The following is a 26444-nucleotide window of genomic DNA, read 5'->3' on the forward strand; positions in this document are numbered from 1 at the left end:
TGTTCAGGCAAACTACTCTGTTTATCCACAAAACTTTGTGTGTGCAGATTTGTTTCTCCAAGCATTTGGAAAATTCATTTTTTGTTTTTATTTTCATACCCTATACCTAAAAGATACTACAAAAGTTATATGAGGTTTGTGGAAATTGACAAATGTAACAGAGAGCAGGAAGACCTCAGAGACTATGGGATGCGTCATATGTGTCATATGAAGTACAAGCGTATTTTTTATCCCCCACTCTCACGCTATTAGTGATTTTCCATAACTCCCGTAGTTCTTGGAATTTGTTGCTCAAAAGTTGTTCCTTTTTTTTGTAGTAGTGTGAACAGGGTATGGGACCTCTACTCGACTTTAGCATTCCATGCTCTTTTTTTTTTTGTAAACAACATAAGTGAAGTGAAGTGCGATGACCAACTTGAGGCCCCTCGATTTATGCTTGTAACTTGTGTGGCAGCATAGCAGGAAACCTCAAATTTCAGGGCTCGTAGCGTCTGTTGTGGCAGCTCCTGTTTACCCCTCGCCCGCAGGCGATTTAGAGCAAGCACTACTAAAATATAAAAGAAACAAAGCTGAATGCGTCTGGCAGCTATAGAGCGAGCGAGCACACAAAAACACGCCTTCATACATACATACGAGTAATACTACAAGGCGGTTGCTTTCTAGCTAACTGCACTCAATTTTCTACATAGCTTGGTTAAGGTTTTTGCTTCTTCTCGTTTCCTTTCCTATCCAAACTTCATGCACGCACCAAGAACACTAACAACAACAATTTGGCAACTTGAGACGCCAGAAAAAACCGCCCAAACATTGGGGCATTGCCCAAGTGCTTTTCACCAGCCGCAAAATTCCAACAGTAGCCACATTATGCAGAGGCAGGCAACAGGAGGAGAAACTGAAAAGGATAACGAAAGGCGCATACCATTCAAACTTTGAGCCTTCGACACTTGAATATCGGACGCAAGCCAAAATACTGTGGAACTTTATGAAATAGTTGTATAAAAAAACATTTAGATTGGACATCTTTTAGGTTCAGGTGAAGTTATGTTTGAACAGGTCAGGTCAAGACTGGTAGGGTCAGGTTAAGGTTAGGTATTAAAAAAATGATCTGCCCAACATTGAATTAAATAGAGCTATATATGTAAGCAGACAATTTATAGTTCCAATAATCTAAAAATGGGGGGGGGGGGGGCTATTATATAGACTAATTGCATGTCAGTTTGTTATTATTTAAGTGTTATGTTGAGATTTTTACACTTACTATAAATGCAACAACCCTCGACCTGTGCACAATTCAGTGCCAGTATTTACATCCTGCCAAGAATCCGGCATCGGTCTACGTTATGTTTTGTTGAAAGTAATATAATTTAGTTTTCAGTTCCCGCACCCCCACCCCCGTGCGGCTACATTTTCTTGGCCTTTCATTGCGTTGAATAGCATCCGCAGCGCATATTAAATAAAGTTGTCTTTTGCTGCCAGCCGCTTTATGCTCTCGTCCTGTTGCCAGAGGCTATCCAATTGGACAGCGCACCTGACGCACGCAACAGACGGCGACAGTTAGATAAAGTTTCGCATTTTATTCCACGGCAATTTTGTTGCTCCTTAATGCGTGCAGCGGCCGCAGCCGCAGCCGCGAGCGACGCGTGTTTCTGTTTTTAAATGGCGCCCGGAATAGGGCTGCTCCGTTCGCTTCAGTGGCAATCATTAAAGCTTCTGCGTGTGCAAATAAATCAGCTAATGGTTTTTTTGGAACATGTTTCCTGCCACCAAATCCAATGCACCAGAATTCATAAAATTTGTATGAAGTCTTCGTATTAGCGAACGCAATTGAGCGAAAGCACAACACAAATCCTATGCATCGAAGTTCGTTAAAAATGCATTAAGTTTTAAATGTAGTTTAAGGCTTCATTTGCGGTTTAGCGAAAATATGTAGAGGGGAAAATTACGCTTCCTTAAATATTTATGTATGCTAATCTTTGGCATAGTTTTCCCATCCTGAAAGGGTGTAGAAGGTTGCGTGGCAGACTCCTTATAATGCGTAAATACTAGAGATGATGAGCATGACAAGATGAATTGATTTAGATAAGTCTGCCTGTTTGTTCAGTCTGTTCGTCAGTCTATTCGTATGAGCACTGATTACTTTTGAACTAATACAGCTAAAAATACCAAACTTAGTATGTAAACTTATCGTATTCATATGCGGAGCAAGTTTATTATAAATTATACAAAGCTTTATTATTTTTTAAAACTTTCATAGGACGGATTGGCGCTGATATTAATTTTATGTACTGTTTTGTTTATAAAGATATTTTCCATTTCTTCACACCATTTGTTAAATCGGTTCACCGTAATATATAGCTGTCATAGAAATATTTTTGTGCAACAATGGTTGCAGATTATTCAAGAGTCAGGCTGGTACGGAGATAACGCAAGAAAAAGCAAGTATTATTTCGCTCGTTCGATAACATCGCTCTGATAACAACTTTCAATTAAAACTTTTGAAGTAAATAAATAACTATGCTTGATAATTTTTGTCCGATCCATTTGATATACAATCAATCTTAATTAACTTTCAAATAATTAAGGAACATGTTTGAAATTTGATTGATTCCGATGCCTTGCTAAAACAGAGAGTTGACAATCTAAGTAATTACGAGAATCAAGACAACGAATCAACTGTAGTTTTTTGTTTTTGGTGCTTGGCATAAGGAGTAGACAATACAAATATAGTTTTTCTTCTTTTGCTGCATCGAGTTTTTCAATTAGAATATAGAGCTTGAGACAGTAAACTAACTAACTTAATATTGTGACAAATTGTCCGAAACTTACAGAAACGGAAGGTCCTTTTTAAATAACTAAATGAGCATTTACAAAATTTGTTGCAAAAGGAAAATATTTACGCTCAGCTCCCTAACTGATTACAACATTCCAAAAATTTTGCGCTTCCTCACAAAAGCGAGCTATGCTTTTAAGCTTCTTCACACCCCATTAATCGGAGCTGTGCTATTTTTTTGTTTTGTTGTTGTTGTTGTTGTTGTTTCTTACGGACCTTTTCCGCCTTTCACATCTCTGTTTGTACCGCACATAAATTGGCTTAATTATTTTGCGCAGCTTCAATGCAGATGCCAAAGCAACAACAACAACAATAAGAACAAGTTTGAACTCAAGGGTACAACTGCAGCTCTAAAACTTTGGACAAAATGTTTGCGTTTTAAGTTTAATTATCAGCGAAATTAGTAGTGGCAACAGCAGCAACAACAACAAGAACAACTACCAACATAGAAAGGGCAGGGTAATAGTTTTAACAGTGGAAATTAAGCTGAGAAACGTTCAAGGACTTCCGTGTGCGACATAAAAGAGGGAGAGAGAGAGCAGGCAGAGTTGAGTTGAGCTGAGTTGAAGAAGCGCGGCTGAAAGAGTTTATGAATTCCAAAGCAGCATATGTTGCTGACGGCTAGGCGTTACGAAATTGCGCACGTCAACCGTCGAGCAGTTCTAATTTATATTGTTGCCCATTAACACGCGCTGTACTTAAAGTAAACTTTCAATTTGCAGGCAACAGCACGCCAACTGTGGAGGCACTGCACAGCACAGACATCGCCTGGACAAACAAGAAGAAAGCTTTCACTTTTGGGGAAGAGCAGGGACGGACAGGAACGGCCCAAAATACCTGCGAGTCCTGAATTTATTTTAAAGCGTAACAAAAATGCGTAATTGAAACACGCGCTCAGCCTACAACCAGCAGTCAGTCATCAGCAAAGGACAGATACAGATAGAGAGAGATCGCTTCAAATATTTGCATAAAGCGCTGCGAGGCTAATAACAACAGCAGTAACACAAAACTACAAAGCAAGAGCGGCCACAACTCGCCGAGGAGGTGGAGGAGGAGTGGTCAGAAAGGAAGGAAGACGGCGGCGGCGGCAACTGCGGCGGCGGTGGCGGTATAATAACGTAAAAACGCGCCTTCGGGCTGCCATAAAATATATATACACATATATATATATACGCCGTCAACAACTGACAGCGACAAGGACGTAAACCTCCAGCTCTGACGGTGACGTTGACAAAGCAAAAGCTTCACGCCGGCGCCAGCACCAGCGCCAACACTAACACCAACACCATCCACAGCGGCAGCGTCAACGTCAGCGGTAAACCTGTGCGACTGATTTATAGACGACATCGGTGGCTACGTAGCTGCAAATTGCATCCATTCCCAAAGCCGAACACCTCTCTCTGTGTTGGCACCTTTATAAAAAGAAAGACGCTCACATAAATACAAGTAACAATGCGCGGTCGTCATTTGCGTCGACGCTTCAGCTTGCAGCCATCGTTTATGAAGGATGAGAGCGCCGAGGATAAGCCGAAACGTGACAAGTAAGTTATGACTGTGATAATAGTTCTAGCGAGCTCACCGCGAAACAATAAGATACACACATTGGTCACAAATACAGGGTGTATTACGCAAAATATTGTGAGTGCTTTAAGACTTGATTCAAAAAAACAAATTCTAAAGAAAGCAATGTTTCTAGAAGTTCTGCACATACTTGTAAAACAAATATTCTTCACAACTATAGTAAAACCATAGGTGCTACATTTTGCAAATTGTAATTAATTTTTTTTATATTTTTAATTTTTTTAGCTACCTAAAAGAATAACATTTTGTCTATTTTCTATATAAAAATGAAATTAAATTAAAAATTATAAATTATTGTTTTTAAAGGGAAACAAATGTACCTTTTTATAACTTCAGATTACCCAAAGACATCTTTCTAATACGTATTTATTACAATGATTTTTGACTATTGCTTTTGAGCTTAAACAAATTTTGAACTCAAATTCGTTTTCTATTTGTTTTAATAAAAAAAAAAGGCTGCATGTTTAATGAAGTTGACAGGACAACAACAAGCAAATTCAAAAATGTATTCCAAAAGAATGTTTAGTCAAAGCGAATAGAAAATTGCAGGAGTGTGGCAGATTGTGATGTCCAATTTAATTTATTACATCACAGATGAATGAATATAAATCCGTTTTTCGACCTCTTTTGATAAGGTTTTTGTATTGTTTTTGAGTTTAGAGTTTCTATAAAGCTTCTCCTTTTCAGTTGCTGCTAAAAGTTAGTATTGTGCCAAACGCTATTAGTGCCATTTATCTATGTATGGAGATAAAAAGTACACATATAGTATGTGTGAGCACACACCCTTTATAGGCTGCACCTATGTATAGTATGTACGATTATATCTATCCAGAATATGCTCATTAAAGTTGACAGTGTAAGTTTCGACGCTCAAAGTTCGACAGGAGCTCGAGCGCATTGTTGGCTTCTTCCAACACAGAAATGTTGTCATGTTGTTGCCACTGACAAGCAGCATCAGTTTTTTTTATTTTTTTTTATTTATATACTCGTGCGTACATTGTGCATCGTCAAAACTTGGCATAGAGGAAAAGAAGTCATGAACATTCTGCTTGAAAATTCGCATTGTACATACACACCATACGCTTCTGACTCGTTCCGGCGATTACATGTTTCTGTTCCTTTGTCTTTAGTTCGTAAACTTGTTGTCCTTGTCTGAGCTGTGCTTGGCTTGTTTTCCCATGCCAGATAGACAGGCAGACTATCTCGGATTTTTTTAATCGCAAGCTGACAAGACGCAAATCAAAGCGCCACACAGCTCTCTGTCCGTCCGCTCCCCGGTGCCCAATTCGCACGTATTGAGTTCGCTTTTCCTGTCACTTCTGTCACTCAGATGGACCATTCATTACTCGCCACTCATAATTACAAGCATACTGTGCTTAAGCCATCGGTGTCATCTGTGGCTGGCTTCACCATGTCCACCTGACTGGCAGACTTATTTTCCCCTCTACCTCTACCTGTATGCAAAGTGCTCACCCGTCCATAACACTTTATGATGCATCTCACTTATGATTATCCATACGTCCTTTACCTGTTTCTTGTCGCCACCGTGGCGTATGATTAATTTTCAAGTACCGTACAGAGCTTTTAATTAGCCACACAGAGCACCGCCAACCATGCTGTCCAATGACTTCAAGTAGAAAGAAAAAAGGGGCAGGGGATAGAAACCGTTGGGAAGAATGGGAAGAATGCGAAAGAGAAAATATTTCATTTTCTTCTCTGCTTGTAAAACGCGCATTAAATTATGAAACATGCAAATAAAAAGAACAAGAAAAAATGAATAAACAAGTAAATCTGAAATATTTTAATTATCTCTGTTTCCCAACTGACAATGTACTTTGTCGTTATCCTCATTTAAAAGAAAAGTATGCACAACAATATCCGTTGAACGGATTTTATTATTAAGTAGTCTTGACATATAGCAGACTGAAGGGAAATAATTAAGACTATAAGCGTTTAACTCATTGGCTATCAATGGCTGAACCGATGCTGTCAGTTAAGTGATAATTTAATACGGCAGTTCGCACAAATTATCCTTCATAATAATATTTTTAATTGCCAGTTTTGGCATAATGAATACAAGCTTTTAGATCTGCAATTATTTGATATTTAACTACAATTAGTAAATGGTAAGAAGTTGGCTAAATAAACAAATAAGCCAGTTAAATAATTTGGTTCAGTGAAGGCTATTTGGTCAATTCAGAAATCAGGTTAATCGAGCGTATTACAAAACAAACAACAAGTCATTCGCTTTGCATATTTTAGTGTACTACTGGATATGCAATTTTTGATTATTTCTTTATTGTTTCAGAGGTCACTTGTAATTGCGCTGCCTACTTGTATATAGGTCAGTGCTTGTCTGTATAAGCAAAAACAATTAAAAATAACTAAAATTCAATTCCCATGAATGTTTCTGCCCAATTTGTTGGGCACACGGAAGGTGCCCCTTAATGGGCATGAGTTGTGTGGCACACACCCACATACACACACGAACATACATAACACCTTATGCTTTATATTACCACCATCTCCCGAATATACACGCTCACGGTGTTTCTCTCACCCGCACAGAGTTGGTCGGCATAATGCTGTGGACGATGCCATCGGACCGGCAAATGCACGCCACAAAATCGTTGTCATGGGCGCAGCCAAAGTGGGTAAAACGTCCATAATCACACAGTTTCTGTATAACACATTCACCACCAAGTACAAAAGGACAATCGAGGAGATGCATCAGGGGAACTTTTCAATTGCGGGCGTTAGTCTAACGCTGGATATACTCGACACCGCTGGATCCTATGAGGTGAGTGCAGTTTGAACTTATCTCACCAGAATATTCATTTGTTTGTTTTGTTTCTCCAGTTTTGTATACCATTTATTAAATAAGATCTGAAGGTAGAAATGTTTGCAAAGTATATGTATGTATGTATGTATGTACATACATATATATATATATAAATATATTTACATGTGTTTGTGCTTCCCTGTGTATTTCTGTTTGTGTTTGTGTGTGTGTGTGTGTGTGTGTGTGCGTTGATTAAGTGAATGAAATTGTTTGCGGCACCTGCTTTTACTCTTGGTCTCTCCCCTCTGAGCGTATGAGCTTTTCATTTTAAATACCTGGCTCTAATGGCTTTCAACAGGGTGCCGTCAGCATTTATGTGGTGAGAACACATACATATATTTATATATACGTATGCATGTGTATGTGTGTGTGTGTGAGCGTTACAGTTGACCGTCTCGTTCTCGCGCGCCTTTTGTGTATGCAACGGAAATTACAGTCTGCAATTCAATTTTTTCTTCTTTTTTTTTGCCACTTCCGTTAAACGCGCTTTCAAATGCCTTGTTCATTATATCTGATATGAAAGTGACAGCACAATGTGCTACTGTCTGTACATACATAAAAAGAAATATTGCCCATATACTAATATATATATATATATATATATATATATATATATATATATGTGTGTGTAATCATGTGATTATGTAAGAATGGCGGCCTCTCTTTGTATCAGACAATGCACAAATCATTGACAGGTCAAAAAATATCAAAGATACATATGTATTTAATCTACTATGGTTCTTTCCAAATGACTTATATGACCAGAGAGGTTCAATTTCTAATTTTAAAATATATTTATAAAATGCATTTCGAAATCGATGCGTTTAAACTGACGAATGTAGTGATAATTTAAATCGAAATATTTCAAATAAACCTTATGCGGCACAAACATGATAGGCATTCCGTTTATACCAAAATTAAGTGCCTCCGCTTCAATACTTGTCGATATCAAAGCGTTCAGATTGGCAAACAGAGAATCATTCTAATAATTGGGTAAACAAAAATGGAAATAAACATTTATTTTAACAATGCACGACTATATTTTGAATGAAAAGTGAAAATTATATACCATATAATTGTGGCTACTGCTGCAACACTTTTCGAAAGCAAAGCACTCAGACTGACAAACAGAGGCTCATTCAGACAAACAGGCAACCAAAGATTGTGCTCCTTTAGGATTAGCTTCAACACGAACATGACTACAACTCTAATATTTTAGTACAATTCACAACTTTGTTTCCATAAATTCACGGCCTGTCAGGTTCAAAATTGTAAATTTCTCGAACTTTATATTTAGCTACTCTACATATTTGTATTTACACATCGAAAAATATTTATTCATTCCATATGAAAAGTTCATTTCATCTTGAAATATTTACTGAGATATTTTTCTCGTCAGTAAATCAAAGTTTGCCAGCAATTGCCAAATTTATTTAAGTTGTGTATAAACAGATAAGTGCGACTATGAGTATATGAAAAAGTTTTCTTAAACGCAGACATAATTTCTTGAAGATCTGAACAAAGTTAAAAAGTTAAGTCCACGGGTAAATTGCAACAACAATGGCAAACTATACACCTACATTTGATTGTGTATATATTGCATATAGTATATATAAATACTTATGTATATACATACATATAAATAAGTAATATGTGGGAATGTGCTGGCACACATGTTGACATGTCATTGCCGATGAAGGAACAACAGCAGGACCGAGAAAAGTAACAGCAGCCACAGGAACGCCGACAACGATGATGACAATAACTTTTAGGTCGGGCAGGACCAACTCGCTCGCAATAACAACAACAACAACGGCACACAAAAAAAGCATATAAATTTTAACACATTTACGCATTGCTCATAAATTTCATGAGGCGTTGAATATGCCCCCGGGTGCAAACTCACAAATAGGCGCACATAAATCGCATAGTGGTCGCACACATACACACATGCCATATATGCACGTGTGTGTGTGTGCTTGTGTGTGTATGCAGGACAGCAAGCTCTATAAACCGTTGCGAGTGGCTAATAATTTAGTTTATGCTCTTCTAACGCACCACACTCGACCTTACAGCCAACAACACAGAGATACCACACATAACACGCATACACACACACACACACACCATATATATGGATGCAGGAAAATTGAATCGGGTTTTAGCTGCCCGCAGCTTGCAATCCCCAAACACCAGTTCCCATGCGAGCTTACACTCGCTCTCAGCCGCCTGTAGCGACATCCTCGACACAAGCTCGACATCCTCGACATCCATCGGCGACAGCGCAAGTGTGGCATGTTTTGGCTTTTTAGAACAAAGCGGTAGCTGGAAGCGCCTGAAAGTTCACACATCCGTTTGTTTAGTCATGCATCAGCTTAGAAAATGAATTTCAAATGCGCCTCAACTAGCTACAACTAGAGGCAAAAAATGTCGCCTCTCGTGTCTGTGTGTATTTGAATTTATTTCCATTTCTTTTTCGTAACTGCGAAAATTTAAGAAATTCGAATCTGTGTGGTGGGATGAAATGATTTGATTATACAGACAGAATTTTTATAAAAAGTCAGGTTTGTCCAAAGTAAAAGATATATGCACAAGAAAGTATTACATACATATATTCCATAATACCATGACGGGACAATTCGATCTAGACACATCCGTCTGTCTGGAGTTCGGTTACATTTGCATTTGAACATTTCTATAAATGATATTTAACTTATAGCTTATTTTCCGCCTTAAAGCTTTAAATTCTACAAATAAGACATGAATGCCACAAATCTTAATAAGATAAACCTTTGAAGCACTAAAATATTGAATTAACAAATTATTTAAAACAAACAAATAATAAAGCACTTAGGACAAAGTCCAGAGGTATTGGTTTTTCTGCAGCAATTTATGCTTAAATTAAAGTGTTTTAGTATCTATAAATATCTAATTAGCTTCGACATATTTTCTCTGTTTAAATTTAAAGCAAATGCTTGAATACGCCCACACACTCAATGAGCATATGTGATTAAAGGGGAATTCCACTTGATGGCAATATTCGTAATATTTCCCTAATAGTTATTTATTATAAAAGGACGTGAGTTTAAACAAACAATGGACTGCGATATACTCATACAAATAAAGTGCATATGTAAATAGGTCCTTTTTTCAGCTATTTAATTTGCATAAATATTTGGAATGTAACAAAATGCGATTTATTTCGAGTTCTTCTCTCGACTATGGGATGCAAAACCACAACAGCACAGCATTTAAAAAACCATTTATCTCGCAAAATATTGTGAATCATAAGTACAAACGCACACACGGCCGTACATACTCGTATACATATATGTACTATATATGTATGCATGTACTTATGTTTATTAACAAAACATGCACGCAACGTGGCAACAATTTGTTCAATTGTGGCAATTTGCATTCCATGACACTGCATAAATTGTCAAGTGCTAATTCATTCAGCGCATTTCATTTCAAACACACTCGATGGCAAGTGATAAGAAAACAAGATAGAATGCTACAGTCGAGCAAGCCCGACAGTAAAATAGCCTGTACTCTCCACATAAAAGAAAAATTTTAAAAAAAATTAAATTTAAAAAAAAAATGAATAAATTAATTAATTAAATTAAATTAGAATACATGTTTATGTTCAGTTTTAACAGCATACATTTACATCACGTACCTATGCGTGTTTATATGCGTGCATGTATGCAGCATAAAGGGCAGCGCTACCGGCAGTGCTGCAGGCAGCGCATGAGCAGCGATTTTATTTATGGCTATAACTTTCTTCAGAATTGACCTATAGTGATTGGCACACGGACACATAAGTTTGGTAATTCTAGCTCTTGTACCTTCTGAGATCCTTGCGCTCATACAGACGGACGGACAGACGGACATGGCTATATCGACTCGGCTTGTCACCCTGATCAAGAATATATATACTTTGTGGGGTCTGCCACGCCTCCTTCTGTGTGTTACATACATGCGCACAAAACTAGTATAGCCTTTCACCCTTTTGGTACAGGCTATAATGACAGAAATGTTAATTACACGATAAGAAAATAATTGGATACAGCTACCTATTAGAGCGAATAAGTTTTTAGATAATCCAAGCCATAGCTTATTTCTGTGAAACAAAACTAGACGGATCATATATTTTCATTAGTTCCCAAACTTCAACTCTGAAAATACCAGGAAGAGATAAGTATATATTTTGTTAGCTGGCTTTTAATTTGCAACGTATTGTCGGGAGTTGAAAAACTATTTACTTGTATATCTAAAGCACGCGCGAATTCCATCTACATATATACTTTATCGTTTCGCTACCAAAAACTTATTGACTCAATAAGGAACAATTCAAGCACAGTAATAATAATAATTTTTTCGTAATTTTCCCTCACTTACGGTTCGAATATTCAAACATTAAACATTAATTTCCTCAAACAAACTTTTAATTCAATTTTTCTGGTTTTGAGGTCCAAATTTCCATCGATAGGGCAACGCTATTTAATGAGTAATTATGATTCAATTATGCAGTGAGTGAATGAGTTAAAAAATATGAAAAAACTTTTAAATGTTTTATAATACAATATTGTTCAAAATTAAGCAAAAGTTTAATAAAATTCAAAAATACTATTGCATAGCATTTTATCTTTCATTTTTTTAATATATATATATATATTCAATACATTTTTTTTATTTATTCTTTCCTAGTGCGACAAGAAAAATTCTTATAGTTTTTATATTGTTCGTTACATATTTTATATTTTGTGCTTGTTTTTCTCCTGCTTTTTATTCTTTAATCCATACATTAATATTACACATCCGGCCTGACAAACTTTTCCACATTTTCGCACATCCTACCACAAGAAAAACCAAATGGCACGCGCAAAATTTAGTTTGTGTCAAAAGTGTCAAGTATTGTTTCATTAAACGCATTTAAGGGACATGCTATAGAATTTGTTATTAATTACAAATAACACATGTTTACAGCGCGACAGAAATTTCGAAAACACTACATATATGTACATATGTACGAGTATGTGTAGGATGTGAGGGCTCTCTTTATTGATAATCCCTCGAGCTGAAAGCTGTAAAAGTTTTCAAATGGAACAACAACACTGAGTTGGCCTTGTCCAGCTCATTCCAATTATACGTACGGTTGCCGAAACAAGTTTTAACTGACATATTGAACAAGTGCTCCCATCTCGTTCTTCAAACTTTGCCCCATCCCCCATTCGCAATCCCCCCCCCCCCCCCACTCCATTACAAAAACTTGCCAATGCAAAACATGTTACCAAAAAGCAAACAAATTTCTACAAATGTTATGATACTACTGAACCCTTTGCTCTGAACCCCGTTACTGCCACTGCCACTGCCACAGCCACTGCTGCTCTACGATGACAGAGCATAGCACACACACAGACCAGGGAACTGGTCGGTGCGAATGAAATTAAAAATTCCACAGTGGCTTTTGTAACAAAGTTAAAGTTTTCGTTTAGTCTTAGTTTTGACCCAAATCAAATATATGCGCGTACAGAAACAACAAGCACACATAATATATTGTGTTTACATGTAAATGTGCTCATACCCTCTAGAACTGACGATTGCGATTGACTCATTGATAGATACACTACCTCAGATATTAAGGATGCTTCACCATTTTCCATGCGAAACGGAGAATCGCAACTCAAGCACTGCCCCTCTGCACTACATACTGCTAATCCATTAGTTCTGTGTCGTTGTTTTCAAAGAGGAACATGATTACTGCGCTAAATTGCCACTTCTTTTGTAATTAGCATTTAGCAGAAGAAAGGGAGATTCATTATTGGTGCTTCAACTGTCTATGGATGAGTGGTAAGTAAGTAGAATGCGACAGCTAGTTGCCCCTTTTTACAAGTAAGGCATTCAACCAATTTCACGCTGTATAACGACAATTGTAAAACAATTAGACTGGTTGTCATCAGATACCATTTCTAAAGGGTATATCCTCTCGTATACCTGTATATGAATATACTCGTACTATATATATATATATATATATATATATATATATATATTAATATGCACATGTGTGCAAAGTGCGGTAAACGGAAATTGTTGTGTGCACTCTGCCTTTGGCTTTGTTGTTTCTGCCCCTTTGTTTGCGCTAGCAATTTCATTAAAATTCAGCTTCAGTTAAATCAATTTTAATGGCAAACATATGACATTATAACACATATACACACCTCATGCACACCGTGTGACGACTTAAGCCCATCCGCCCATACAGTCACACTTGCACACACAAACACACACACACCATGCAACACGCCCAGTATAAAAGCCAATAAACGAATTAAGCCAAAAAGTGGCTTTGGCTTAAGGTCTCAATGTAGCAGCCAAAAAGAAAAATACACATGTATGAGAAGCAGGAAAAAATACCACTCCCAGACAACAATAGTTGCCAGTAAGCCAGATCTGGAGGGCACAGAGCAATACGTGATAATAGAATAGAGGCTACGTGGCTGCCTGGCAAGCTGACGGTCTATCGAGCTGGCGGTTGACAGCCACAACAACTATGAATATTATATATAGTTCAGCTGGCTCTACTTAAGGATACGCTGTGCAGCATTTTCGCTGCAATCAGCCAACTGAAAATATTTGGCTTCAGTAAGTATGTAGCAAGTATTTCATATAAGTATATAGTAAGTCGTCAAGTTCTGGCATTGAGAGAAAGGCTGAAATGGCAGTATAATATCTCATAAATAAGGTAACAAAAATGTAAGGAAACTTCACAGAAATGCACAATTGAAGAAATACAAAAGAGAAACATTTTACATTATAGTATACCTCTAGATATCATCTTAATAAAAGTACAACTGGAAAGATAACAAAAATGGTTAAAATCGTACGTGAATGAGAAGCAAAATAAAAGCAAATCTGCGAATTTCGTGAATGTGGTTCTAAATAGAATTCATATATTTGGTAATCACAGTTGAAAATCGAATATTATTAATATCAATTCCTATCTCTACTTCGATCCAATACAAAATGCTGGAGACAATTAGGCAGTAAAAAATACTGTCGTAAATGTCAGTTTTAACACGATATAAACGTTTTTTCATGATTCCTGATTTCAGAACCAATGTCGTTAGAAAAATATACAAATTTGTTAAATTTCTAACATATAACACTCAGAAAATACAAAGAAAGTATTATGTATATAAAGAAAGAAGATTAATAGAGGAGGATTAAAACTAATGTGGACTCAAAACTTTTAGGTTGAGATCCATGACCGATGAGAAATTGATATTTAACTTAAAGGTAAGATATACAAAAATCTATGCTCGTCTTCCAGTAAGAGTTACATTTTCGAGAGACTATCAGCATTTAATACGTGTCGCTTACATATCTTGATCCAAATATTCATATGCAATATTTGCTTTGAAAATATGAAAATCACAGCCTAACCAAATAATTACTTATTCCCGTCATATTTATTTAGAAGAGGTATAAAGATGCCAGATTACTTATGTCTGTTTGTCTGCATTCCTAAGAATTCTTCTGAGCTCCAAACAGATCATATTTATTTTAGTTTTGAAATATCTCTGCTATAGCGTTCTTCATCTGCCCCCACACCTATCTTGTGTTTCTTTTTGAAAATATCAATGTAGGGTATTTAATTGGACTGGTAGAAACAGTGGTTGCCAAATATTCATATTGCAATTGGCAGCGCGACACTCGGCTCTCGTGGACACTTTACAAAATCGAAAACAAAAGTCACAATCAGCATGGCAAGTGGCAACAATTTGAAATCCATTGAGAAATCAAGCATAACGTCGACGCAAGCGCATAAACACACACTCGTAATCACACACTCACACACTCACACACCCGCTCACACACACACACACTTGCACATGCACACAGAGCTTACGCAGGGGCCTGTGGCTGTCATCGTTGCGGCGGTGCTTGGTTTGGCATGAGAAAACCACATGGCCGCAATACAGACGCAGTAGCTTGAGTGCGACACATATGTGCCCGATGTCGTGGTGCGAAGCCAAGCCAGCAGCATGCAACTTGGGCCATCTAGCAGCGTCTAACACCTCCGCCCACCCAGTCTTTCTGGATAGAAATAGGTCAATCGTGGGCTGCCGCCATCTTCATCGTGTTATATACAAAACAATAATAATAATACACAATAATAACAATAGCGAGTGCAACAAAAACAAACAGTAAACAGTATAGCAGCCATAATAACAACCACTGCGCCTTTTGTTCCCAGACTACTCAGTCAAGGCAGCAAAGCAGCTCAGTCAAGCAGGCAGTCAGTCAGGCAGCCAGTCAGTCGTTCGGTCAGAGTCCATCTGGCATAATCATTCGTTACCTCACGATACGCTACTGCCATTGATGAGTCTGCATCTCAATGCTCAAGTGGCAATCGGATTAGTTGCTCGTGATCAGCATAAATCCAACGAAAATCTACCGCAACCCTCATCAGTTCATCATCTGTGCATCATCTGTTGGATATGTAATGTGCACACATTTGCATTAATAAGTTTATCGATTGGTGACCCGACAGCACCGCAAAAATGAGATAAAAGTCTAAATACACAGATGATGTTCAGCTGCTCAATCTTAATTTTGCGATTCAGAAATGCTTTAAGAAAACTGCATAACTGTGTAGTGGAATATATCTCAGGTTAGAATAAAAATTAGGAAATTTAATTGGGCTCATGTCTTCAACGCGTATTAGATATTGAGAAGAGATGTACTATCTTGTGTCTTGTCTTACTTCCTTCTAAAATTTCCTCTATTACATTTAATTTAAAGTTTTTTAGTCAACCAAAAAGATTGTTAATAAGCATATGAGGAAATGATCGAAGTGTTTTCAGAATTTTTGAATTTATAAAGAAGATTCTATCGAATGAACTTTTGGAATATAAAGCATGTTTACCAACACCACTTTCTAGTATACGTAGCGCGATTATTTTTGACGACAATCTGCATACTTAAAATTTGCATTGATAAAACATTAAAGTAGTTAAAAGATGCTAAACTTATCCATCTAATACAAATTTAAATATACATTCATATTTAAGTAAAGTCCAAGAAAGACAAACATTCCTATTATTTTTTTATTTAGCATATATATTTTCCAAGTTCCGTTAATATATTTGAAATCTATTTTGTAATTAATTGAATGTTTCGATGCCGTGTGTTTGTTTGTTTATGTAATCGGAGAATTTTTTATTATTCCCAAAGCAACTTTTATTTAATGAATAAATTTTGCTGCCCAAATTTTTAATGCTCTTTTTAATTTCTACAAATAATGCTTAAATAATATACCGATAATATAGATCTTAAAGTACTTTATCTGTACCTAAGAGAAGTCTTCAATGCTGCATTTAAGAATGTTAATCTCATTGTAAGCTTACTTTTGAATAGATTTTGTTCCTTATTCATATGCCCAAAGTTAATTTGATAGAAGAATAGGCTGTTCGCTTAGATTAAATGCTATATGTTTGTAAAGAAGACATTTCGGTCGTAATTAATTAAAAAATTTTAAACTCCACTAAGAACGCGTCGTGACTTAAATTTGAAGGCCGACATTCGGCTAAATCTGATGAAATATACCCGCTAGTTTTGTCTCAAAAAAAATGTAAACCACATATAATTTTCTTATACTACAAGTACTCTATACTTTTTTGCAAACTGGACTATCATGTCCCTGAATGGTGTATAGATGTGCCAAAATACTGTTACACTAAATACAGTCGATGCTCAACGCTTGTGAACGTGTGCAGGGCATGTGGGAGTGCGTTCAGGCCGCATCCGGTGATGCCCCATCATCTGAGCCCCCTTTCCCCTAGTGCACCATCGTCGTCGTCTCGTGTATTTTGAACTGCACGACACTTGCTATTGTTTCGGGTGTGTGCATTTTTTTGCGCTACTCATTCGCCTACTTTTTTCATTTTCATTTTCATTTTGGTTTTCATTTGCGGTACGGGCGGGAGGGAACAGGTCTTTTATTTTGCGCTGGATACTTTCAATGGCTGCTTTTTATTAACTCTTTGCTGGTGTGTATGTATGTATGTATGTATGTATGTATGTATGTACTAGTGGTATGCAATATGTATGTATATGTGTGCAAGCAAAAAGGATTATTATGCAACTGTTTGCGACTGTTGTGGGATGTGTCCCTATATGTGTGTGTGTGGGTGTGTGTGTGCATTTTCAATTTAAAGGCGATACACAACAAGGCGTATGATTTTAGGCAAAGCAACAGCAGCAGCAAGTGGGGCAGCAAGCACCGTCACTCCCAGAACGAGGCACAGCCATTGTTATAGTTACCAGCGACCATATTGCAACAGTTTACTCAGGTGTGTGCTGGAGAGTGTGTTTATTACATTTGCCAGGGATGCACACAAGCTTGTGGCTAAAAGAGTCTCAGGCTGAAAAGTGAAACTATTATGAAACAAAATATGTATCCATCCGTATTGTAAACACCCACAACCATTTTTTAGCCATCAAGCAAATTGTTGCCAATGCAAGAAAAGTGATGATTATTAAAATATACCTATAAAAATATAAATTTAGATTAGATAAATCAAGCAGGAATATCGAGCCAGCGCCTCATGAAATCGAGCCAGAAACCGTCACCAATGTCTTGGAAAACTGAGTTAAGGGCAATTATTGGGATATTTGTTCTTTCGAAGAAAACAATAATATACATTTAAAAAGAGAGCTTTTTTTTAATTAGACTTTAAAAAGAACCCACTACTTTTATGGAAAGAAAGCATTATAAACAGACCGACACACTTCTTTATCTGGTATAATTTATCAATTTAAATAAATATATTTAATACAGTATTAAATTTAGGGGAAAAATTGTTAACACATGTACACCTAATTATGTTGTTACGCGGTAGATTGGTTCCTAAAAAATATGCAAAATATGATCATATGCAAAATAAATCATGCTAAATGGAATAAAGTCGAGCAAACTTATGTAGAATTTTTAATTTTCAAACCGTGTTAAATAAGAACCGTGTTAAAAAATACCATGTAAAAACAGAATTAGGTATATATCCTGCTTGCAGCTTCTAGAATTTTGGAAATTCTCAAAACTGCAATGCTTTGAAATTTGTGTCAATTTTCCCCAAGGTTGGCGTGTGAGCTTGTTTCAAAATTCATTGCATTTGCCATTCTGTGTTTGCTCATGACTTTTTATTGTTGAAATTTGTTTAATTGTGTTTTGAATGAGCTGCTGCTTTAGTTGGTCTCAGTGGAATCATTCTGTTGCGCGCCAGGTAGCTAATGATTCGACATTTGTGGCTTTCTCGTACAACCAACCTGTGCCTTTTTTTTGCTTTTTTATTCAGCACACAATTGTTAACGACGGTATAATTTACAATTTAATTGGCACATCATTTGAATTAAATGGCTGCCTCGCGTTCCAGACGCCAAAATGCTGGCATCAACATGGCCAAGCTGTTGGAAGAAGGGGAAAAGGATGAATTCTACCAAACGTCCTACGGCGGTTTCGATGATGAAGACGAAGACAATGAATATGTGCAAAAAAACGAAGAGGAGGAGGATGTTGTGGACTCCGATTTCAGCATAGATGAAAACGATGAGCCCATCTCCGACCAAGAGCAAGAACCCGAAAAGAAACGCAGACGCATTGGTGTCCACACCAAAGCATACAAAGAAACAAGACCAACTGCTAGCCGACAAATTGAAACGGCTATGAAAAGAGAGAGAAAAGAAGCCAAAGTGGAAGAAGACGTTATCATGTACCCGATTACGCGATCCAAACGCGAATCAACATCCTTTCAAACCAAACTCAGCAAAATGCTCTACCAAGAGAGAAAGGATGAAAGGAGCGGCAAAAAGAGGAGAGTATGTCTAAAAGAATACATTCCCACGCAAGAGGAACTGCTGAAGGAGGCCAAAATAACGGAAGAGGCGAACACCATATCTCTTCAAAGATTGGAAAATGTTGAACTGAAGAAGAAGAAGAAGAAGTGTCCAATCAAACACGCTCCTTCTGTTCCCACCATACGCTATCACTCACTGACAATGCCCGACTTCTCCACAGACTCAGATAATCCGTCTGAGTCTACCGGCAAGTGCGCACGCACTTATGTCACGATCCAGAACGACTACAACAACACGGTGCTATCAACAATATTTCCACATCGGCATCAGTCTGTTCCAAACAGACGCAATAGAATTTGTCCCATTACCGGCCTACCAGCACGTTATTTCGATCCGGTCACAAAGCAGCCATACTACGATAAACACGCCTTTAAAATTCTCCGTGAGGCCCATTACGTGCAGCTCGAGAAGAATGGTAACAGCGAAGAGCCGGACGTGGCCAAATGGTTGGAGTGGCGCAAAACGTTCAAAACGGATCCGATAAGTGCGACAGCCACAAGTCCATTAACCCCAACTTTCCCAGGCTCCCAGACTTCCCAGTCCAGTTTATCGACCAGTAGCAAAAATGTCGACACGGAGCTAGACGATTCCTCTGACCCTTTCCACTAACTTTAAGTTAACAACTAATTCAGACACTATATCATGCATACTATAATGCGACTACAGCTATAAAATCGTGCACATAACGGCAACTTTTGTCAATAAAACTTTTGTCCATTGCTACTCGCACTAAATAAAAGATTTAGAACACATTTCACATTTCGTATTCGCTTCAGCCTTTCGGAACGAGGTCGGCAAATGTCGAATAAATGGCACCAAAGCTGTCCCAGAACAGCCTACCCTTTTGTGAATGTTATGTAATATGTGTGTGTGGCAGGTCCATGAGCAACTTTTAAGTTGAATGTGCGTGTGTGTATGTGTGATTATAACTGAGCTTGTACTGAGTTCTACATACAAATCGTTTGTGCGTTGGCGAAGTTTTGCTTTCAATGACAACTAATAGTATATGTTTGTACAGCAGAATTAATATGAATTACCTATAATAATAATAATATTAAAAATAGTTAAAGCAATAAATCACGCAATACTAATAATAACAATAATTCTAATATAAATGAACCAATACAATGAACTGTGCAAAGTAGAAGGAAGCATCCCTGACGCGAAAAAGGCATTTCCGTCCACCTGTCTGTCTGTATGAACGCAAAGTTCTCGAAAGGTATAGAGCCAAACGTGGTACCGAAGCTCTCCTTGGGCCTATAAAGAACAAGTGTGTTTCCTCCTCCGGTACTATAATTTTTTTTTTTTTTTTGAACAGTTTACCCAAATTGGAGAATTAGCTTATGTGTGAATAGGTCAACTCTCTATGCTCTCTGGTTATTCTAGCTCTTTTACTTCAGAGATTTATACCGACAGGCTGAGAAACAGACACCTCTATATCGACTCTTCTTATCATAGTAATCTACAAGTAATGTGTTCCCTTTGTGCGTTACCTACATTCGCACATATTCATATTCCAAAATTAAAAAATAACAGCCAAAAATAAAATGAAACTAAAATTAAACCTTTTTTAAAAGTATTGAAACAAAGTTTAGAAAATATTGACTTACCATTTATCAACATTAGTGTTAGAGAAACGTTTTTTGGAATTGCTTTGAAACTGCTTCGCTTGTACTTTGCAACAACTTGGCCAATCTTGGCCAACTGTCGCTTGAAGCAGAAACTTCTAAACACACAAAAAAGAAGGCTAACAAAAAAATAAAATAAAAAACACAATTGCCTCGACTTAAGCTTACAGCACAAGGAAAACGTCACACGTTGGCATTTAAATGAAAGAAAAATCAAATTTTCAACTGACGCACAATGTGGCGCCACCCATCCGATCCCCTAATGCCCCCATCGATGCCGTCGTCGCCGTTCGTCCTGTCTATTGTACCCGCGGAGAAATTCAATTTAGCAGCCCATTGCGCGACGACACTTGAGGAAAGGAGCGACTGACTTTTGAAATGTCACTTGTTGCCTTCGAAGCGATGCCGCTTGACAAAATTTACATTATTATCATCATTATTAGAAATGTGTGCATACATCCTGTTTGATGTGCCTGAGTGTGTGTGTGTGTTCAAATACAATAATAATATGCAAATGTGAATCAAAATTTTCTTGTAATTTACGCCACTTGTTCAACACTTTTCACTTACAAAATTTTTCCGTACTTTCTTTCTCTCTGCACATGCCCTGGCAAATCATCATCATGATGGAATCGACTCTGACAGTTCCCGGCAATGCGCGCACTCTCCATATCATCGGCGGACGCCTTCATCCTTGTCTATGATGTCACCGATGCGGGCACCTTCGAGGAGGTGCGCGCCATACGCGATCAAATCCACGAAACCAAATCAACTACAGCCGTTCCCATTGTGGTGGTGGGCAATAAAATTGATCTGTTAGCCGAGGATGGCGACTTGCGAGAGGTGAGTTTAAATGCAAGCAAGCTACTGCTTAATTCTCTCGATATTACAATCTTCAATATTCAATTAAAATTAAATATATATATTGTAAGGTCCTGAAAGTTCGATAGGGTATAGCGCAATTTTTAATAGACGCATATAACATTTAAAAACCAATAATATTCCAATGGAATAAAGTGCAAATGCAATGTATATGTAGGACTTAGGTAGCCCTGTACCCAGTTCAGAAAGAAATTGAATTGAATATTAGAAAACCATTGAGCCAATAATATAAATAGCCTCTAAAAGAATGCAATTGCACAATTTGAAAGCGAAATTTAAAGAGCTACTGGGTTAAGTGTGTTTTCGAGTAATCTTTAAGAAAATTGAATTACTTCCAGGATTACAACGTTGTTTCGCCATTGAATTTTGACTGCAATCTACAGCTTTGCACTGCCTTCAGGAATCTATTTCAACTATTGATCAGCCAAAATGCAAAATTAGGCAAATAGCGCTGTTAAGTAAATCAACTATATTATAGGTATAGTGCTTCATCGCATGTGCACTTTATAAATCAGTTTAGGGTCTACTATTGTCAGCAACATAGCCAGCAACATGCCGTCAGCGTATTTAAAATTTTGAAATTCACTTTGAGATTTATTTTAGGCTACTATCGGCTTTTACTTTTGGGCAGGGTGTATGTGATTGACAGAAGAGGGGGTGTATGAAGAGCTGCGCAATTACGGTCAACACCGCGGCTTTTCGGATTCAGTCTAGGTTGTTGTTGTTATTGTGCGGATAAAGTTGACTTTTTGTCATTACTGTAGTTGCTGTTGTTGCTATTGCTGGCCGTAGTCAGCTGTTGGTTTAATTCATTTACATAAATTTTAATTGGTGCCGCGTCGCTGGTGGCCCCAAAGTTGGTCGGCTGATAACAAAAACAACAACTGTGTAAAGCTCCAACAGCTCGAACAACGAAGCCAAAGAACCATGTAGCTGGTTAAATTGTTATTTGGAAAGTGCTTAAAAGAGTACGCATACTCCTATATAGTATGTATGTATGTATGTAGATACGTATATTTCTAAAGAAGTACTATGTACATTCCCATACATAAACAAGTATATTTAGTATATATTTACAGCAGATAATGCTTGGGCATAGAAATGCAAATTGGTTTTTGTTTTCGGGCGTCGCTCTTGCCCTTGTTTGCAAGCCACCCACAACAATTATATACAATTTGTCAAGCGTAGCCGACGACGCCATCGCGACAATCGCTCGCAGAACTTTTTGGGGCCAGGCGGACGCCACGAATGCAAAAATTTGTCTGTGACAGAACAGAAAACAAAAAAAAAAAAGAATGTGAACGCCTTCTGGATTTTTATCGCTTTAATTTTTAACACCCTATACAAAGACATTAAAATAAATGTAGGCACTTTTTATTTAACGGAACCTCAATTCAACATGAGACTCCACAAATTCGCAATCCTTTTTCAATTTGCAAACCATTTGTATAGAAAAATTGTGCACAAAAGTGAAAGACCAAATCCAACTGCGAAATATTTTTGAAAACTTACCCACATATACATACATATGAAAACATCAGTTAACTTTTCGATATTAATTAAAAATTGTAATCACGAATTCACACACGTGCAATCATTTGCATACGGATAAACGATCTACATATTTATGTATGTGTGTATAATTGTGTCTGCCATGGTTACTTTATTACCTTACAGTTTTTAAGAGAATTCGTACACTCTCTGCTTTTCTAATTGATCTACCTGCGCTCTCTTGGTCCTTTGCAACAAGTGGGGGCGCTCGACCACCCAAACTCCAGGTTGTTGGTATGACTTCATACAACAGACTCAACACACAAATGTAGGCAAGTTAGCAATCTGTTATACAACACATTCGGCAAAAGACTCAACACACAAATGTAGGCAAGTTAGCAATCTGTTATACATATTCGGCAAGTTCTGTAAATTGAGTTTTTTTCTTTCTTAAGTGCTGTCTCTGTTAGCAGTGCTAATATAAAGGCCACTGAGTGAGACCTATTCATACTTGAACATACAAGTATGTACATACATATATACATATGTACATACATGCATACATGAAAAAAATAATGAATATAAATCGCTGCGTACTTACATTGACATGCAGATTAATTTCGATCGCTTTAATTAAGAATTATTTTCAAATGGAACACCTTTACTTATTTAAATCACATTTACAAACACTTAAAAAAATGAAAACAAAAATTGAGGCACTGCGCAATTTATTTGAAATCACGAATACACACATAATTATGTATGTATGTATGTACGCAGTACATTAATATCGCGGCATTTTCGCATTAATAAACTAATATTTTGCACACTTCACCCACAACTTAATATGTACATATGTATACTTTTACATAATTTTTCTAATATTTAAACTATTAATTAAGCATTTTCTCCGAGTTTTCGGCAACTCCAAACACAAACGACGCGACGCGTTCAACAGGTCGAAAAAAACTAAGCCTTGCATTGCAGCTGCAAGCAGAATGCTCTCTCTAAGAATGTAAAAGTGAAGGCAAGGCATCAAAAAACATAACTGTAAATCCGCTCACGCGCCTGCCATACGTATTTCGTTTCATGCACATTTTCTCACATGAAATTGTTGGTTGATCATTTGTAATTTTTACCATGTTTATATAAATAAGCAAATTAATTAAATTAAATTTATTAAAGGACCAAAGGAAATACTAAGCCGTTCGCTTTTATATCTTCACTTGCGAGACCTCTCCGGCAGACAGGCATGGCAGATCTGCCATAACTTGACAACATTTAACACTTTTCGTTATAGACTTTCATATTTTACAAAATATTGCGCTTTACACCTACTCACATACATAAATATGTACATACATATGTATGTATATGTTATGCATGTGTGTCAAAAGAGCCACGCGATTTAATATCAAAACATACATATTTATCGCTTACATTGACATTTGTACATTCTCGACAATAGAGCGTTTCTATCGAAATCGAAAACACGAAATTAAACATACATACATACGATCAAACGTATGTATAGCATGCATACACTTCTCGCCATCATATTAGCACACTCTCAAATTGCTTCTGTTGTTGTTGTGTTATTGATATGCAGCTACTTTTCTGTATTAAAGAGAGCATTAGCAAGGGGAGCACGAGAGGAGCGAGCATGTGAAGAGAGTAAAAGCGGTGGAAAGATTCCGTTATATGGTTATTGCTATTTTGCTTTATATTCGATGAAAAGGTGCGCATTTATTTTGCGTCTTCTTTCAAATTGATTTTTACAAGGAGTTAGGGCTGCCAATAAGTGAAGAAGTAAAGAATTATTTGCATTTTTTTACAGCATACGTCTGTACATACATACATGCATACACCTTTATGTATGTATATGTATATAGAGCTCTTCAAATTTGGTGCATTTGGCATATTTTGCTTATATTTAATAAATATACATACATATGTACATAAATATTATTTATTGAGCCACTAATATTTTTCGTTGGCATCCTAAAACCGTATTTGTGTTTTGTCATTTTCTTTTAGCTATCTTTTCAGTTATGACAACAACCATTAACATTCGCATGTAAGCCAATTCATGTGCCCTTAGTTTATTTCGTTTTTTTTTTTTTTTTTTTTTTTTTTTTTTTTTTTTTTTTGAATCGACGCCAATTCCCGTGTCATTTGAAGTCATGAATACAATAATTTTGTGTTTGTTACGATAATGCACAGTTATGGTCATATGAAGCAAAATGTAAAACTGTGACGTCGGATAAGAAAGAAAATGCAGAATAATAATAGAATGTAAAGAAAGCAGCGCACAATAAGCTGCGATTGGCAAAAGCTAGCAACAAGGCAAAAGGAGCTAAAAATGTACATACAAGTATGTATGTACATATATTGAATACCAATCTGTATAGAATACTTGCGTGTGTGTGTGTGTGCGTTTATTCGTGAACACTATAGTGTTGCAGCTCAACTTTAACTTGTGTATGTGCACATACATACACACACACATACATACATATGTAAGTATGTATATTAAATATTCATAATGCAGCAGCAGCGACCATAAGTATAATAAAGGGTGCTTTATTAAAGTTCTTTTTATGTTTAATGTTTCATATTAATTAAAATTATTAATAATAAATCCAACATATGACTGCATTTTTGCTCTGCATTAACGAAAGTACTGAGGCAAATCGTGCTAGCTAGAACAACTGCCTCGTTAAATATTTTCAAGTGGAGAGCTTTGAATTCATTTTTGTGCCAGAAGAAATGTATTACAGATTTCCCGTATAATTTGATTCGCAAACTGATTAAATTTCAATACAATTAGTTTCGTAAAAAGCAGTAAAATATGGATAAGAACATGCGACGTGTTTTTGATTTGTAATGGAACCTAACTGGTATTTCTTACTCGGAACTGTTATTGACTTACATATATATAAAATTGTTAAAAATATATAGCCATTTATTGGCCAACAAAAACATTAGAAATGACGCTGGAAATTCATCCACCTCCAGTTTTTTTGATCATTAGTTTTTAAAAACATTATACTAAGCTTGAGCATAGATTAAAATCAAAATTTGAACACGTCATAAGCTAAGGTATTTAAACTGTTTACATTTAAGCTGAAGTTCCTCAGACACTGCTAATACATATACTAAGGACTGCTGGCTTTGCTAAAGTGTTTGAGAAAGTGCCATTAAATTTCCTCTAATATAAACAAATTAATATAAAATGTGTATTAAGAGCAGCAAATATTTACAA

At 36.8% G+C, this 26444-nt stretch overlaps 1 protein-coding gene across 1 annotated transcript in view; it reads left to right on the forward strand.

The window, feature by feature from the left end:
* The first annotated feature begins 4231 nt into the window (after positions 1 to 4231).
* LOC115629815 (ras-related protein Rap-2b) overlaps positions 4232 to 26444 on the forward strand; it is a 33160-nt gene continuing 10947 nt past the window's right edge. Inside the window, exons 1-3 of the mRNA XM_030526383.1 lie at positions 4232 to 4371; positions 6980 to 7211; positions 21452 to 21649. Coding sequence (XP_030382243.1) covers positions 4283 to 4371; positions 6980 to 7211; positions 21452 to 21649 — 519 coding nt within the window. The 5' untranslated portion in view covers positions 4232 to 4282. The remainder of the gene's footprint in view (positions 4372 to 6979; positions 7212 to 21451; positions 21650 to 26444) is intronic.

Source organism: Scaptodrosophila lebanonensis, unplaced genomic scaffold (genome assembly GCF_003285725.1).
Source record: "Scaptodrosophila lebanonensis strain 11010-0011.00,11010-0021.00 unplaced genomic scaffold, SlebRS2 tig00000165-arrow-arrow-pilon, whole genome shotgun sequence".
In the NCBI taxonomy this organism is placed as follows: domain Eukaryota; kingdom Metazoa; phylum Arthropoda; class Insecta; order Diptera; family Drosophilidae; genus Scaptodrosophila; species Scaptodrosophila lebanonensis.